Here is a 15,007-nt window from a genome sequence, read left to right on the forward strand (position 1 = left end):
TTAGATTTGTCAATAATTTCGCAAAATAACACCCACACGTGTGGACTGACTAGTGTAAATTTGTGAAAAATAATTACATTTACCAAATGGTGACATGGGCAGTTCCGGCCCGACGCCGCGATATTTGCTGTATGTCTGTATTATACTGCCCCTAGTGGCCAAGTCATACACACCAGAAGGACTACAACATGAATGAGCACTGAAGCATGACATTCTGACGCACTCTTTAATTCTTTTACAAAGTACAATACTGTAGAGTGCTATTTTACTTAGTCCCATAGCATCAGAATTTAATTGGTGCGGCCCATCCTCTTATGTAAACCTGTGCTTCTCTTTTTCTCATTTCTGTTGCAATCCAACCAAGTTTTAGAATGAAACATCGTACAGTCCCATAGCCATATCGAATCTGATGTCATCCTCTGTAAACCAGAAAGTGGCCTACTAACGTACAAACAAATACCCAACATATTTTTGTCTTCACGTCAATCTTGATGAAAGTCTGTGCTCCACTGTGTGACATTCAAGTTTTGGATAAATAAACTATTGATTGATACTGAATCTTTCTAGTTTCTCCACGGTTCTACAAATGCATTCAAATGTCCTCCAAGTGTCAAATTTGGTGACAGTAAGTCATGTGTTAATAATTGTGACCAGATCACCACTGCAGCCTGTTTTCACACCTGTCACATTACTGCACGCTCACACCATCGCCTTCTTGGACGCACCAGCTATTGGCCATGCACAAATGCGCGCACACAACATCACTCAAGCACACACACTAACACATGCCGCACAAGAGAACACACACAGGTACTTAGAAGCATCACACGCGGTCCTCACTGGTTCTCATTTGCCCTGAAACCACAAGAAAACAAATGTTGGTGAATTTGTGTGGCAACTGGGGCATGAGAGAGGGCTATCCTGTGTGTGGGGGGGGGAGTATACGTGTGTGTGTGTGTGTGTGTGTGTGTGCCAGGCTGTTGTGCGGTCTCGGGTGTAAACGTGCAGTCAGGACTCATTTGGCAGACAAACAGGCCGCAGGCTGGCTGGGGAATCTACTTGTGTTTGTGTGTTTTTCTTTGCGCGTTTGTGTATGTGTGTGATTGTATTTGATAGAGGAGAGAGAGGAGGAAGAAAGAAAAGAGCCTGTCAGAGCGAGTGGTGGAGGTTAAGTCTGCGTGACTGCACTTCAGCCTCTTTCTGTCACCCCGTCACACACATGCACACACACGCACGTACAGTACACACACATGGACACTCACTCTTTTCGCCGTCGTAGCTGGACCAACTTTAAAAAAGAATTTTTCATATTTTGTTTACCATATTTCACTCGTATGAGAGCAAAATATTATAAACATATGATGCAGTCATATTTTTTGCAATCGCAAAAATAAACGTATTGTTTGTTATTACATTTGTAGAGAAAACAAAAATGTTAAAATGTTATTGTATTGTCGATTGTTTTTTAAAAATTTTAACTTCACTAAATTGTAAAAATATATATATATATATATATATATATATATATATATATATATATATATATATATATATATATATATATATATATATATATATATATATATATATATATATATATACATATATATGTTTTTTTTTTTTTTTTTTCCTCCAAGTATCCGGTGGTTGTTGAGTAGTGGAATTTTGACACATTTTGTTGCCAAGTCAACATATAACATAAGCAGGCTTTAAAATCATTGCAAAGGACACAGCACGAGATGCCTTATCAACAATGAGCAGAAAGCAAATTTAATTTGAGTCAAATAAGGAAGCCCCTTTTGTCCAGTGAAGTCACAGGTATGAAAAGAAAAGGTTGTCCACCTTTCATCCAGCCTGCCTCCCCCCTAGTTTTACTTTCTCTTCCCTCACTCATCCCAGTGCTCTCGCTCCATCAATATTGCTCTCTCTCTCTCCATCATCAGCACTAAATTCCCATTGATGTTTCTTTTCTTCTGCCGTATCGATCGCTTCATGAGAAGGAGGCGGGGGGGGGGATGAGGAACGGAGGGGCGAGGGGGGTTGCGAGATGGCGTTATCTGTTAATTAATTTGTCCTGAAGCTGGCCACCTATTAATCAGACAGATAAGAGGCATTGGATGGCTGAACGGCGCAGACAGGCTAGCGAGGAGAGGACTGAGGAGGAGGGGAGGGGCTCTCGCGTTGAGCTCACATTTGCACACCAGAATAGACACACACACAGTGTACAACGTACCTTGCCCACAGATTGAAAACATGCTGATGAGACAACACGTTATGCACATTCTCACCAGCACGTGTATTGTTGCACAGGAACAAGCGCAGGAAGTGCCTTTACCAGATAAAAATCATTGATGCACTTTGAGAAGAAACGCTGCACTTGGCCTTGATAAATTAATCGTGAGGCTTTTAATTATTGGTGTTTCTCTTTATACCTGAGTAAGTGTGCATTTGTGCATATCAGATGGAATCAGAAGGGACATGTGTTGACAGCAGAGTGTGTTTGTGTGATGTGTCTTTTCCACTAGGAAACACTTGTGCTCGAATCGGTGGAGGGTCGAATTGAGTAGCGAATCGGCCATTAAAAACGAAAGATGAATCCGAATTATCTGTCAGAAAACAACATATCGTCACGAGTGAGGAATGCTTGGATGGCACGTGCCGTCTCCTTATGTTTGCCCTAGCTACATGGGGAGTACACATGTGTAAACGCTACATACATGCACGCTGACACCTGGAAATAGTTCTGGGAATATTTGGACAGCTAACGCCTCGGATGTTGGCTGGCTAACTCTGTGCTAGCAACAAATGAAAGAGAGTTTTAAAACTTGGATGCCGGACCTAAGAGACGAACTAGCTTAGCATTGGCGAGGATGAGGCTAGTAGCAACGTAGATGGATTTAAAATGGGGCCAAAGGGAAAAAAAAATATCCTTTGGCCTGTCAGTGGCCACGGTACAGTGCGGAATCCTGGAGGTTAGAATAAGTTATTTTATGCTAAAAAGGTTGCCCTTTCTCTGTGTTGATATGCTGCGTCAACATTCATTTAATCATAGATGCAATTTAACTTTTCAAAATGTATTTTTTTGCACTGATTCCAAATCTGCCTTTGTTTTTTCTCTAGCCCATCAGGTTTTCATGGTAATAATAATCATCATCATCATCATCAATCATTATCATGTGTAATATAGTAATATCTTTAGTACGCTTTACACAGATCTCATCAGCCGGATCAGATCGACATCTATTTTGCATTTAATGCAAAATCGCTCATCAGTTATAATGTCATAATCCGCAGATCGATCAATGACGTCATTGATTTGCAAAATAAGAGAACATAATCTCATTCACTCCAGGGACATTCTGTGCTGCCATCATTAATAATACAAGGTTTTTTTTTTTTTTGGTGCACCATTTTTTTGTATAAATCTCCGCCAGTTGTCTCATTTTCACATGATCACTTCTACAACATTCCTAGAAAATCACAAAGTTCCATCACTGATGAGCTATTTTTAGAACAGGCCTGCAGTCTACTCATATGGTCCTTGAAGGCACCACGTTGTTGACTCCTGCTCTATAGAGTCCTGTTTGATTATATCATAAGTACAGGACAATGCCACTTGGCACTGAAACTATCCCCTTTCACTGTATCAGCGTATATCCATTCCGGTGTATTTACTGTAAGTGGGTGCATACATGTGTGCAACAGTATGTGTGTGTGAGAGAGCGTGATATGTCAGTAGTTGTAGATGGAACGAATTGGAGCATGTTTCAAACAACAATAGCCTGCAACCTGGACATAACGAGACCTCTGCTATTACCCATCAACACATTGAGAGATAAGAAGCCCCCGAACACACATAGGCACACGTGTGCAACACACACACTGGCACGCACTCTCCCGTCTCGAGAGGAGGCGCACGGCAGCAGATGTTGTTGAGGAAATATCTTCCTTCTCATCTGCGCGCGCCTCCTGGCAGAATGTGCATCCAAAACATCCACACGCACACACACATAGCGGAGTGCCGCGGTGCAGTCTGACAGGTGCGCTCACATGGGCCACCTCGTACACACTCTGGCACAGGTGTGAATGGACAGGTGTGTGGGGTGAGGACAGCTGTGAGGAAGGTGTGAGTGGGCATGTGTTCCATTAAAAGGGAAGGAAGGGAGAGGAAAGTGCAATGTTGCATTGGACCAATCAACACAAATAAAAATCCAAATTGTCTGTAGGTTCAAATGGTTGTTTGTTTATATGTGCCCTTGGACTAACTGGCACCCAGTCCGGGGTGTATGCCGCCTCTCACCCAAAGTTAGCTATTGGATGAACTCTAACTGAAAGTGGTTGGATTTTCACTCCCTGGGGGTGTAATCGCCAGGTGTCTCAATACTTTTGTCAACATGGTGAATCGGCAATTACAAATTGAGTGGGTTGTCATTGAAGAAAAGAGGAAATTTGAAGCCACGGCTGGAATTAAAGACCATGTTTGAGCGGTGCAGCAGCGATGGGCAACATTGATCCAGGCAGGTTGTGTCAGGGGGAGATAAGGCTTACCTGTCCCCAGAGGACAGCCCTGGGCACAGGGGAGGGAGGGAGGGAGGGAGGGAGGGAGGGAGGGAGAGAGGGAAGATGGCAAGCAGATGAGGAGGAGGTGGACGAATCCTCTGGACACCTGGATGGATGCAGGGAGGGAGGCGGTTAGGAAGGAGAAAAACATTTTGATTCCGTCCACTTTTACCTTTAACTTTCAATTATAAATTGCTTGTGATTTGCCAGGGGAAAAGTGTTATTGTATGGTATTATAAGTGTTTATTCAAAACAACACTGTACAATGCTGTAGTTCATTTTCGTTTATACAGCCCTAATGTACAACTCATTTTATTCAAAGGCATTTTCATATGAACTACACCCTGGATTGGTGGTCACAAACAACCACTCACACTCACATTCACACCTATGGGCAATTTAGAGTCTTGAAAATACTTAACATGTATCTTTTTTGAATGTGGGAGGAAGCAAGAGCACCTGAAGAAAACCCGTGCAGAACTGTGGGGTAGACGTACTGATTACGATACTATTATACTGTGCTGCGTCATACTTAGATTGTACATAAAATTCAGCACAATTCCTAATTTTGACCTGTGTGCATGTCACTAACAATGTTGATACAATACAATACAGTATATCTGCTCATCTTCTAATGATCTACTTTTTTGTGTTCTTTGGCAGGTTTCTCTACGCTGTCTCTAGCAGACCAGATGAGTCTACTGCAGAGCGCATGGATGGAGATCTTGATCCTGCGTGTCGTCTACCGCTCGCTTTCCTTCGAAGACAAGGTTTGTATTCCTTGTATTTATTCTGGCTCTGGTAAAACATTGATGGAAAGGTTCCTGATTATTGTCAACCTGGCGATTTGTGTTTGTTGCACTAGCTGGTGTACGCAGAGGACTACATCATGGATGAAGACCAGTCAAAGCTGGCTGGACTCCTGGACCTGAACAACGCCATCCTGCAGCTGGTCAAGAAGTACAAAACAATGAAGCTGGACAAGGAGGAATTTGTGACTCTGAAGGCCATCGCCTTGGCTAACTCAGGTTGGTTGGACAATTCTGTGTGTGTGTGTGGATGTGTTTGTGAAGTGCAAAAAGAGTTAATCCCAGGAATCTTCATTCCTGAGGGACTCATTTATATGAAGCCATCAAAGAGCTTCTTTCAATTCTCTTTATCTAAACAGACATGACCCACACCTACGTAGGTGCAAAATCATTTACACACACACACGCGCGTTATGTACAGTACACAGTCGCTTGTACGACCTGTAGCCCACCTTGTTTAAAGTCTCTTTTACATTTAGCATAGCCGTCTCTTCAGATGCCTGTTAAATAAGGTGAAATCATTGGAGCCCAAAGTCTGTCGATAAAGGCCCCTCTCTGATGTGTCCGGCCGCATCGACAGCTGACTGACACACACGTATATACGCGCGCGCGCACACACAGGCGCACGCCTTGCCCCTCCCCTCCCATGACCCGTCTTTTGAACTTTGTCTTGGATGGCGGCCAGCTCTTCAGTACTCTTTAATTACAAGGCGGAACTGTCAATACAATGTGTTTAAATGGGAGATGCAATGGGAGGGAGCTTTGAATGGCGAGGGAGGGGCCTTTTGTTCTAATCCCGCCACCATCAATGCACTGACACCCCAAATCTCCCACTCACGTGCACACTTTTGAACATCCCAATTAAATCACCGTGAAACGCAGAAAGATGCCGGTCGAATCCAGCCTAAAAGACAGCCGGCTAAATGTTGACTGTAAATTTCAAGTTGTTCTCTCTGCCCCACCCTTACCAAATATTCTTTTTTCACTTTGAAAAAGGACAGCTTCCTGAGCTGTCTGTTGAGACCATCTTCCGCAAGTTTTTTACTGCATATACTAAACATATACTTCCACCGGGTGGCCAAGGCACACACACAAGGAGCACCAAATGCCCACTGAATCAAGTAAAAAAAAAAAAAAAAAAAGGAGAATTTCTTTGCATTGTATTAAATATGTCGTTGCTGTACATTTTTACAAATTACAATATTATAGAGTGCTAATTCTGGAAAACTGGAAAACACTTTCCCCCCCATCTCTGGAACGGACTGTTGACGTTTCTATTGAGCATGGTGACTGAATGAATTAAACTCATGCACTACTTGTACATACATACATAAATGTGACAAAACTGCATACAAACTCACTTTAAAATTGTTGTCCTACAAGAACAAAAACAGTTCAAATGAAAATTCACCAGAACCAACTGCTGCGTGCGATGAGTTAATCGCCAAGTCCACTTCTATACACACAGTTCTCTGTATCTGAAAACAATTGCTATGATTACGAGTCCCCTTGAGGTGTCCTCACTGCTGCTGTGCTAATCCAAAGATCTTGTGTAGCACACCTGAAAGCTGTTCTTGTCCATGCTCTTGTCTTTCATGCATGGCATGAAATGACAACAGACAAGTCTTGGCATTTCCCAGCATTTATTATTTCTGTATACTAAATATTAGCCTCTACAAACGAATACGGCAGTGTCAAAATAGCTTCAACGTGTTAAGGTCGTATTCCGGAATGATGTCTTTTATTTAAGATGCCCGTCACTCTCAAGAATATACCTGTGAATCACAACAACTTTACATGGCGCTGCCCATCTTTCCAATTGCTCATCAAGACAACAGAGCGCTAGCATTAGCATTTTGAAGGGCACTGACACTAATTAATTCACGGGATGCTAATCGTCTGCATTAATGAAGCCAAGCCTTAAGAAATGTTAGCAAACGTGCCCCACATGTAAAGACACTTCAACTAACCATGGGAAACAGGAGGCATGTGTGTGCGAATGTGTGTATGTGCACGCATTGTATTCCATGTTGTGGTTTAACAGCTCCCGCTCATTAAGTTGTGCTGTTTAGCAGGTGAGTGTCGAGCAGCAGCCATGACTAGAAGGCAAAACACTAAACACACAACATTAATTACACTTGTATTGAGTTAATCTAGCTGCACTTATGTTTTTTTATTTTATTTTTTTATAGAATTCAGGAATTTACATTTTCCGAATCGATCGAGAAAGAAAATCTTTAAATCTTGTGTATTTGTCATGCGAATAAAGCTACTTATAATGTAGTAAATATAATATGAGATTGGACCGCCCAGTCCTTTTATAAAGTGAAGATGTTTGACGGGATACAAGCTGGGTTTTCTATTGATCCTTATAGGGCAAACCCGAGTGGTCTGCTCCTGCATACTGATACATGCATTACACTCTGTAGATCCAGCCTTGTGTATATATGACATCTGTGACTGCCTCGCTATTTATTGTAATCCATCTAAGACTGTATTGTACACTTAAGGCAGGAGACAAACAACACACACGTTTTATGCTCAACCTCAATAACAAACATAGTGGTCCTCTCAGACCGTATCAGTCAAAACTGATTCTATGTAAATATTTTGAAATGTAGGAATCTCATATATTGGGCAGGCAAGTCCAAAAGTTTGGGGTGTTTTTCCAGTCACACTAACTACCAACATTCCCATTGTATGTGTGCATTCAGGTGTGTTAGTGTGGGCGTATGGATCAGCAGTCGCCTTGTGATTATTATTTAACATGCATGTAGCCATTGATCGGATCCATTGATCAGAGGTTGGGAGCTAAAGGCCAGCTCACATTAAGACTTGCCCTCCCCAAGGGCCAATATGGAGCATTATTATTGAGGGACATTCTCAGCCTGCACACTGCCACATAGCTGAAACACCACATGCCACCAACAAGAAGGATTACGCGTGTGTGTGTGCGTGTGTTCGCGAGCATATACATGCACACGCACACACACGTGCTTTAGGTGTTCCCGAATCTCTCCATCATCCTACAACTCCATCTTTTGTGGACTCCACCCACCTGTCTGTGTGTCTGTTCATTCATCACGCCCACCGCTCCACACTTTTAAAGACACATACTCGAGCAAGCTCTGAATCTCAAAAGCCACGACTGTATTTTTCTGTGTTAAGGTGCCAGATAAGATGAATCTAGAAAAAAGAGGAATGCTAAAAGTGCACTACCATTCACTGTATCCACTAAGGTTTTGAATTCAATTCAAATTCAATTCCCAAAATATCTTCTTGGGTTAATTGAAGACTCAAAATTGTCCGTAGTGAATGTGAATGTGAATGATAGCATGTGCCCCGCAATTGGCTGGTGACCAGTCCAGGGTGTACCCCGCCTCTGGCACAAAGTCAGCTGGGATAGGCTCTCATCCGCTATCGAAAAGGGATGGATTTACCATATGTATATATTACAAAAGTAATATATCTCTATATCATATTGAGTGCAAGAACTCTGCTCTGAAAATATCATAGTCACATTTATACATAATTCCAATTCGACTGATAATCAAACAAAGTCCTTGTGTTTTCGCTGTCAGACTCCATGCATATCGAGGACGTGGACGCAGTGCAGAAGCTCCAGGACGTGCTCCACGAGGCCCTGCAGGACTACGAGGCTTCCCAGCACCAGGAGGACCCCCGGCGGACGGGCAAGCTGCTTATGACCCTGCCGCTGCTCCGTCAGACCTCCACCAAGGCCGTGCAGCACTTCTACAGCATCAAGCAGGACGGCAAAGTGCCCATGCACAAACTCTTCCTGGAGCTGCTGGAGGCCAAAGTGTGAGAGCGCAAAACCCAAGCAACTCTGCATCTTTTAAACACACATACAGCACCCAACACCCCAAAACACACCATAATATGTCCCTTAAGTACGCCCACTATGACTAAACAAGTAAGATGCTCCTCTTACCTTAAACCTCTGCTGTCTAAGATTTGAATAAAAAGGCTGTTGACCTTTTTTATGTTGGGAGGTGGCGTCTGACTGATATGACCCCGCCCCCTCTTAAGGCAAAAGAAGACACTTCCTGATGTTGTTATTGTTGTGTGCAAAAACACAGACAATAGCACTCACATATGCATTTAATGATGACATTATTAATAGGATCGTGCTCAAATGAGGACACATTCAACAGAAAAAGTTCAGAGGACTGATGAGACTTTTCCCCCTTGCCCTCCACCATATAATTTTTTAAGTGTTTAAGATGATAAAGGGAAAAAAAAACAACTAAAGAAGTGTTGAAGACATTTGTAATCAAATTATGTGTACATTGACATTTGGATGGACAAAGAAGAAGGTGGTGACGAGGAGATTTGCCTGCCAAAAGATGGAACACTTGCATTCAGCGGATGCCAGCAACTTTATGCCCACATTCTTTGACCTTTTTTTTTTTATATCTATATATCTATATATAATTCCGGGGCCCTGGACTATTTTTCCTCTTCTATTAATGATTCAAAAGCGGTCTACTTGTGCTGATAACCAGCAGGGAGCAGACATGTCCAAGGATTGAAGTTGGAATTGGTTGCTGTAAACACTTGCGCAATTTCGGACCTGCTTCCCCAAAAAGTCACCTGCTTGTGACCTGCTGACACTTGTTGAATCTGAATCATGTCAGACTTGCAATCGATGAGTTTGAGAAAAAAAAAAGTGGCGCTTTTCCACTGCATCGTACCATCTCGGCTCACGCTTCTGCTTCAAACAGCTGCCAACTACGGAGACCACGTTGCATCGAACGTATTCAACAAGCACTGAGGCAATCAGTTGAAACAAGACAAGCTAACAAAGGAGACACGTTTTGAGAGAAATAATGTCTAAGGTTTGGGATGATTTCACACTTAAAAAAGAATGCCACAAATTGCAGGTAGAAGGCATCATATTAACTAATTTGATGTAGTCTACAACCACTAGTTGCACTTTCAATCGCTTTATTGAACAAACTGTAACAAAATCAACACGTAAAAAGCACTTTCAAACAGGAGCTGCTTCAGCCACAACTGATGCACTGGCAGGTAACGTTTAGTCGCTAAACAGCCAGTCACAAATCTGAGCTCACAACAGCCAACTTTAAACTCTGATTTGCTGACTCCCAATTCGCTCACCAGTCAATCCCACCTTTTAAAGCCACACACACTCAAAGATACAGATATTACAGGTTGGGGATAGCAACCCCCCCCAAAAAAACAAGAACACTTGCTGCCTGTACCTTACATGCACATTTTGTAAATCATTAAAGCCATCGGGAGCTTAGTTGGTAGCATGCAGTGCAAAAGTGTCAAAAGGTCCAGCGACTCGTCATGTTGTTCTCTTGTGTTTGTCAATCTGCAAGTATTTTCAGCTCACCACCTCGCACACATTTCACTCTTTGAATGTGCCATTGAGACAGTCAAGTGGCGCCTCAGTGCTTCCCTCCTTGCTCAGCTTCCTTCACAAGCGCCACAAGATCATCTTAACAAGATAGCCTCAGAGCGGATGTTCCGCATATGCGACGGGCCGCTGTCAGGACAGAAGGTGACTGGAGTGTTGCTTTATTTTAATTTCTTGGCTTCTATCTCAAAATAATTGTAGCTAAGGTACCAATACTAGGCGTGTAAATAACAGACATCCTGTATATGATGTATAACAGCAGCTTTGTTTTTCTTCGTCTCCTGAAACCCAAAACACACTTTCCTCTACCAGCTTGACCACGCTCAGTGGTGATCATGTATGTACAAATATAACGACTTATCATGTATTAACACGTCAAAGTTTATCTTTAGATCTTCCACGCATGAGTGCATTGACAAGAGGGTGCAAGGTTCATGGAGGATATGTAGCTCTTTTTTTTTTTTTTTTTCCCTCTTTTTGTGAGTCAGACACTTTGTAGCATGGAGTCAGATTATGATGGGCGTCAACACAAGCCGTGTTCACTTCATTCAACTTAGAACAGTTTGCAACTTGTCACGTGACCAAACGCAACATTTTGAGTAACATTTTCTCCAACGCCAAGTAGATAAACATGGGGACCGTTACAAGGCGTGTTTCCACCAGGTGCTTTCCACCAAGAGTGTAACTAGCCAATGACTTCAACAAAGAAGAGGAACAGTAAACAAAGGACAACAAGGGAAGACGTTGAGTCTTTTGGGTTCCTTCCACACGATCACAGATCATCTTCTGTCAACTAATCAAATAGACTGAAGTTTATCTCCCTCTGTCCTTCAGGTTGGTACCCAGTGTCAAAAGGTTATTTTGCACTGCCTGTCTCGTCGACATGTGTCCACCTTTCTTCCGGGTTGCTATCCTTTCACAGGGGTGGATCAACTAAAGATTTGTGATGAAAGTCGAGTCGAAGTCGATTAATCAATGATGCCATTGATATTTTTTTTAGCACATTACTGCAGTCCCCGAACTTCTTTTGCGCCACGGAGGTGTTTCATGTAAAGACGGGCATTGAGCGGGAAGCTGGCGCTGATGTCATCTACTCATCTGAGTGCTCTTTAAAATCACTCACAGTTGTAGCAATAACTTGTTTTTGTTCTGTCTAAAATGCAAAGGCAGCTTAATGCCAGATCTCGAATATGCTGGTTTTGCAGGATGTCTCTATGACGCTTGACGTCTGGACAGAACTGTAGCGCTTGGTGGAAATGGGCCATAAATAAGTAAATGCCAATTTCAACTATGGAAAATGGTGCTAAAACTAATCATTATCATACTACATGCACTGATTTTGCCTGGTTTGCTATCCCACTTCCTGTTTTGAAAGATGTAATTTCTTAACGTGCAGTGAGTCTAAGTGACAAAGATCAAAACAAAAGTTACAGCCGGTTGTACATGATAACACATGAAGTCATTCACTTTGCTTTTGCAAAGTTGTGTTTTCTTCAAATACAACCTTAACACACCATAAGATTTGATCACTCATTATAGCTTTAACAGTTGGAGATCTAAAAATAATCATATGTGTAATTATGTATGTAATTTGCAAGCTGGATAAGAATGCCAAATGTTTATCCAACCTACTAGAAGCTGGCAGCTGAGGAATTAAGTGTAGTCCATCTCTAACATCGCTCGCAAACATCATTAAACATTAGGGGCTATATTCTTAGCCTTCGTTAACATTGTATATTGTAAATACAGACAGATTACAATTCTAACATAAGACATTTTATTGCAAACAAAAGATTTTTAAAAAAGTAAAAACAAACATGTAGCTCAACCTGGAAAGTTTCACGTTTGTCGTTTTTACTATGGAGGGAAAAACTTTGCTTTTGATTCCCCAAGTCTTCCTCTTTTTTTTTTTTGGGCTCTGCCCCCCTTCTGCTGAGCACTCGGTGGCGTGCCTGCGTGCTTCCATTGTGCCGACTACCGTCTTCGTGCAGTGTGTTTCCCACTTCTTTAGCCAGCACCCAGTAGACTAGAAGCCATGTGGTCTGGCTGTTGGCTCGGTGGGCCGCGGCAAAGAACTCTTCTGGGGTTAAATTACAGCACTCATCTCTTGTCTCAACACATACTCAATGGATTATTTAGTATCTAAATGATAAACACAAGTAATTAAAGGGTGAGGGTCATTTGTGTAACTTTCCTGTAGAACAAACAATATTCTCTATAGCTTTTAAGTTTAACCCGTAACAAAGACTGAATGACACAGTGGACGTTTGAGAACCTTTTGATCGCTGTACATACATAACTACCTTCGACGCAGCTTGACAGCACCTCAATCATTTTGTTCATTTTCTTGAAATTATTTAATGTTTTTTTTTTTTTTACATATATTTAATTACAGAGAAGAGGGAGGCCTAAACACTTATCTTTCAATTATTGTGTTATTAGAGGCGCTATGCCTTTAATCCTGTCAATGTAAACTATAACGCTTATAAGAATCCTGAAGTTCAACATGAAGCAGTTATGTGTGAAATTGGCACCCGTCAGAGTAAACCAAGAGAAAATGTGCACTTGATTTGTTTTTATTCAGTTGTTTAAAAGTGACAGCATTGAAATTTATTGTCACATTCTTTATAATAGGCTAATTCAGTCGATTGCAAAGTTTTAAGACATCACACTTATTGTCCAAGAAATGCATCAATATGCAAGAGGCTTTGACGTTCTAAAAGGTTTAATTTTGAGAAGCAATATTTTTTGTTGACTGAACAAGTTGCACTTATGACCAATTATTGGAGTTTAAACCCATATAAATAGGCAGTTTGACATTTTCCATGAGGTGCAATGGGAAAAGGAGTGGTGTGTTTTGACCTGGTTGCACTTTAAGCACCCTGATGTTTTCTTTCATCTGTTACTAAGACCCATTAGCTGCAAATATTGTATCTAATCCAACTATGACTTGTGTAGCTGAAGCAGCAAAGGATTGTCCATCCCAGCTCGACTGTCATTTTGTTGTATTTAATTGTAGCTTGCGCTACATTCATGGGCAAGGGAGAGTTTGGATAAAAACTTTTGGAGGGAAAAAAAAAAAGACTCCTGCCTTGTGAAGAGTTCTGGATGAAGGGATAGAGACCCTGTATTGTTATTAAAAACATGTTCGTAGATTTTAGATGTGCTTCACATCAGAAAAGGAAAAAGGAAAAAAAAAACTACCTGTATATTTTTGTGATGTGTATCATACAAGTGTGCTCCAATGATAAAGTCCATTTGTGTAAATGTATTTATTTCACACTGTATATATTGTTCAATGCAAAAAGAGAGACCTATGATTCTGTAAGTTAAACGACTATTGTTTGAAGCATTACATGTGTTACTCCAGACTATGCCTTTCAGGATTATTACAGTAGAGCAATATCGATTAAAACCAGGCTTCCAGTTTTGAATCTTGTTCTCTTACTCTTTCAAATGGCACCACATTTATTCTATCCCATCCCACTAATGCGTACCTTATATTTATTGTAACTGAAACTTTTGAGGTTGAAAAATACCAAAGCTAAAGTCAACAATGGGTTCCACTTAGGCCTGCAACACATCAAATGATGCGGCCGAACGTGACTGAACCGTCACGCAGTGTGCAGGGTTCTGCCACTAGATTTCATGAGGGGTCAACATCGGCCACTAATTGTGCTGCGATCCACAATTTGAATCGCCGGTGATCGGCATCACAACGGTGTAGATGTCACAGCCAGTTCAGATACACATGAGCATAGGTCTTATAGAGAGGCCCGGTTATGCTTGTTTGAAAAATGGCCCTCTTTCAACACACCTGATTCAAATGATAAGGATTATCAGGCTTTTACAGAGCTTGCTGGTGAACTGTTCATTTGAATCAGGTCTGTTGGGATTGAGAAACTTAGAAAATAAACAGGACTGCGGCTCTCTAGGACCAGACTTGCCTACGCCCGCACATGAGCCTTCACCAAAAAATAAATAAATAATTTCCGGGTATTAAGCGTAGCGAGACTCAGCTGGCCGGTGGTCCACACAGTGCTGCCAAGCCGTAACAATACAATACATACACACTATTTTAGGTTGTGTTTACAGTAATACTTAATTACATTTATAATTTCATTATATATATATATATATATATATATATATATATATATATATGTATATATATACACACACACAAAAGCAAAATGTGAATGTGGAGAGTCTCTGCTGCTGAAAATCACCG

At 41.5% G+C, this 15,007-nt stretch overlaps 1 protein-coding gene across 7 annotated transcripts in view; it reads left to right on the forward strand.

Moving 5' to 3' along the window:
- Nucleotides 1–14,210, forward strand: part of esrrga (estrogen-related receptor gamma a) — a 131,233-nt gene extending 117,023 nt beyond the window's left edge. For all 7 annotated transcript variants that reach the window (XM_086025856.1, XM_086025855.1, XM_086025854.1 and 4 more), the window contains 3 exons: nt 5,224–5,330; nt 5,426–5,588; nt 8,951–14,210. In XM_086025856.1, the coding sequence (XP_085881982.1) occupies nt 5,224–5,330; nt 5,426–5,588; nt 8,951–9,195 (515 nt within the window). In that variant the 3' untranslated portion in view covers nt 9,196–14,210. The remainder of the gene's footprint in view (nt 1–5,223; nt 5,331–5,425; nt 5,589–8,950) is intronic.
- The last annotated feature ends 797 nt before the right edge of the window (nt 14,211–15,007 follow it).

The sequence above is a fragment of the Filicampus tigris genome, chromosome 3 (genome assembly GCF_054856515.1).
Source record: "Filicampus tigris isolate MCC_2025a chromosome 3, RoL_Ftig_1.0, whole genome shotgun sequence".
Classification (NCBI taxonomy): domain Eukaryota; kingdom Metazoa; phylum Chordata; class Actinopteri; order Syngnathiformes; family Syngnathidae; genus Filicampus; species Filicampus tigris.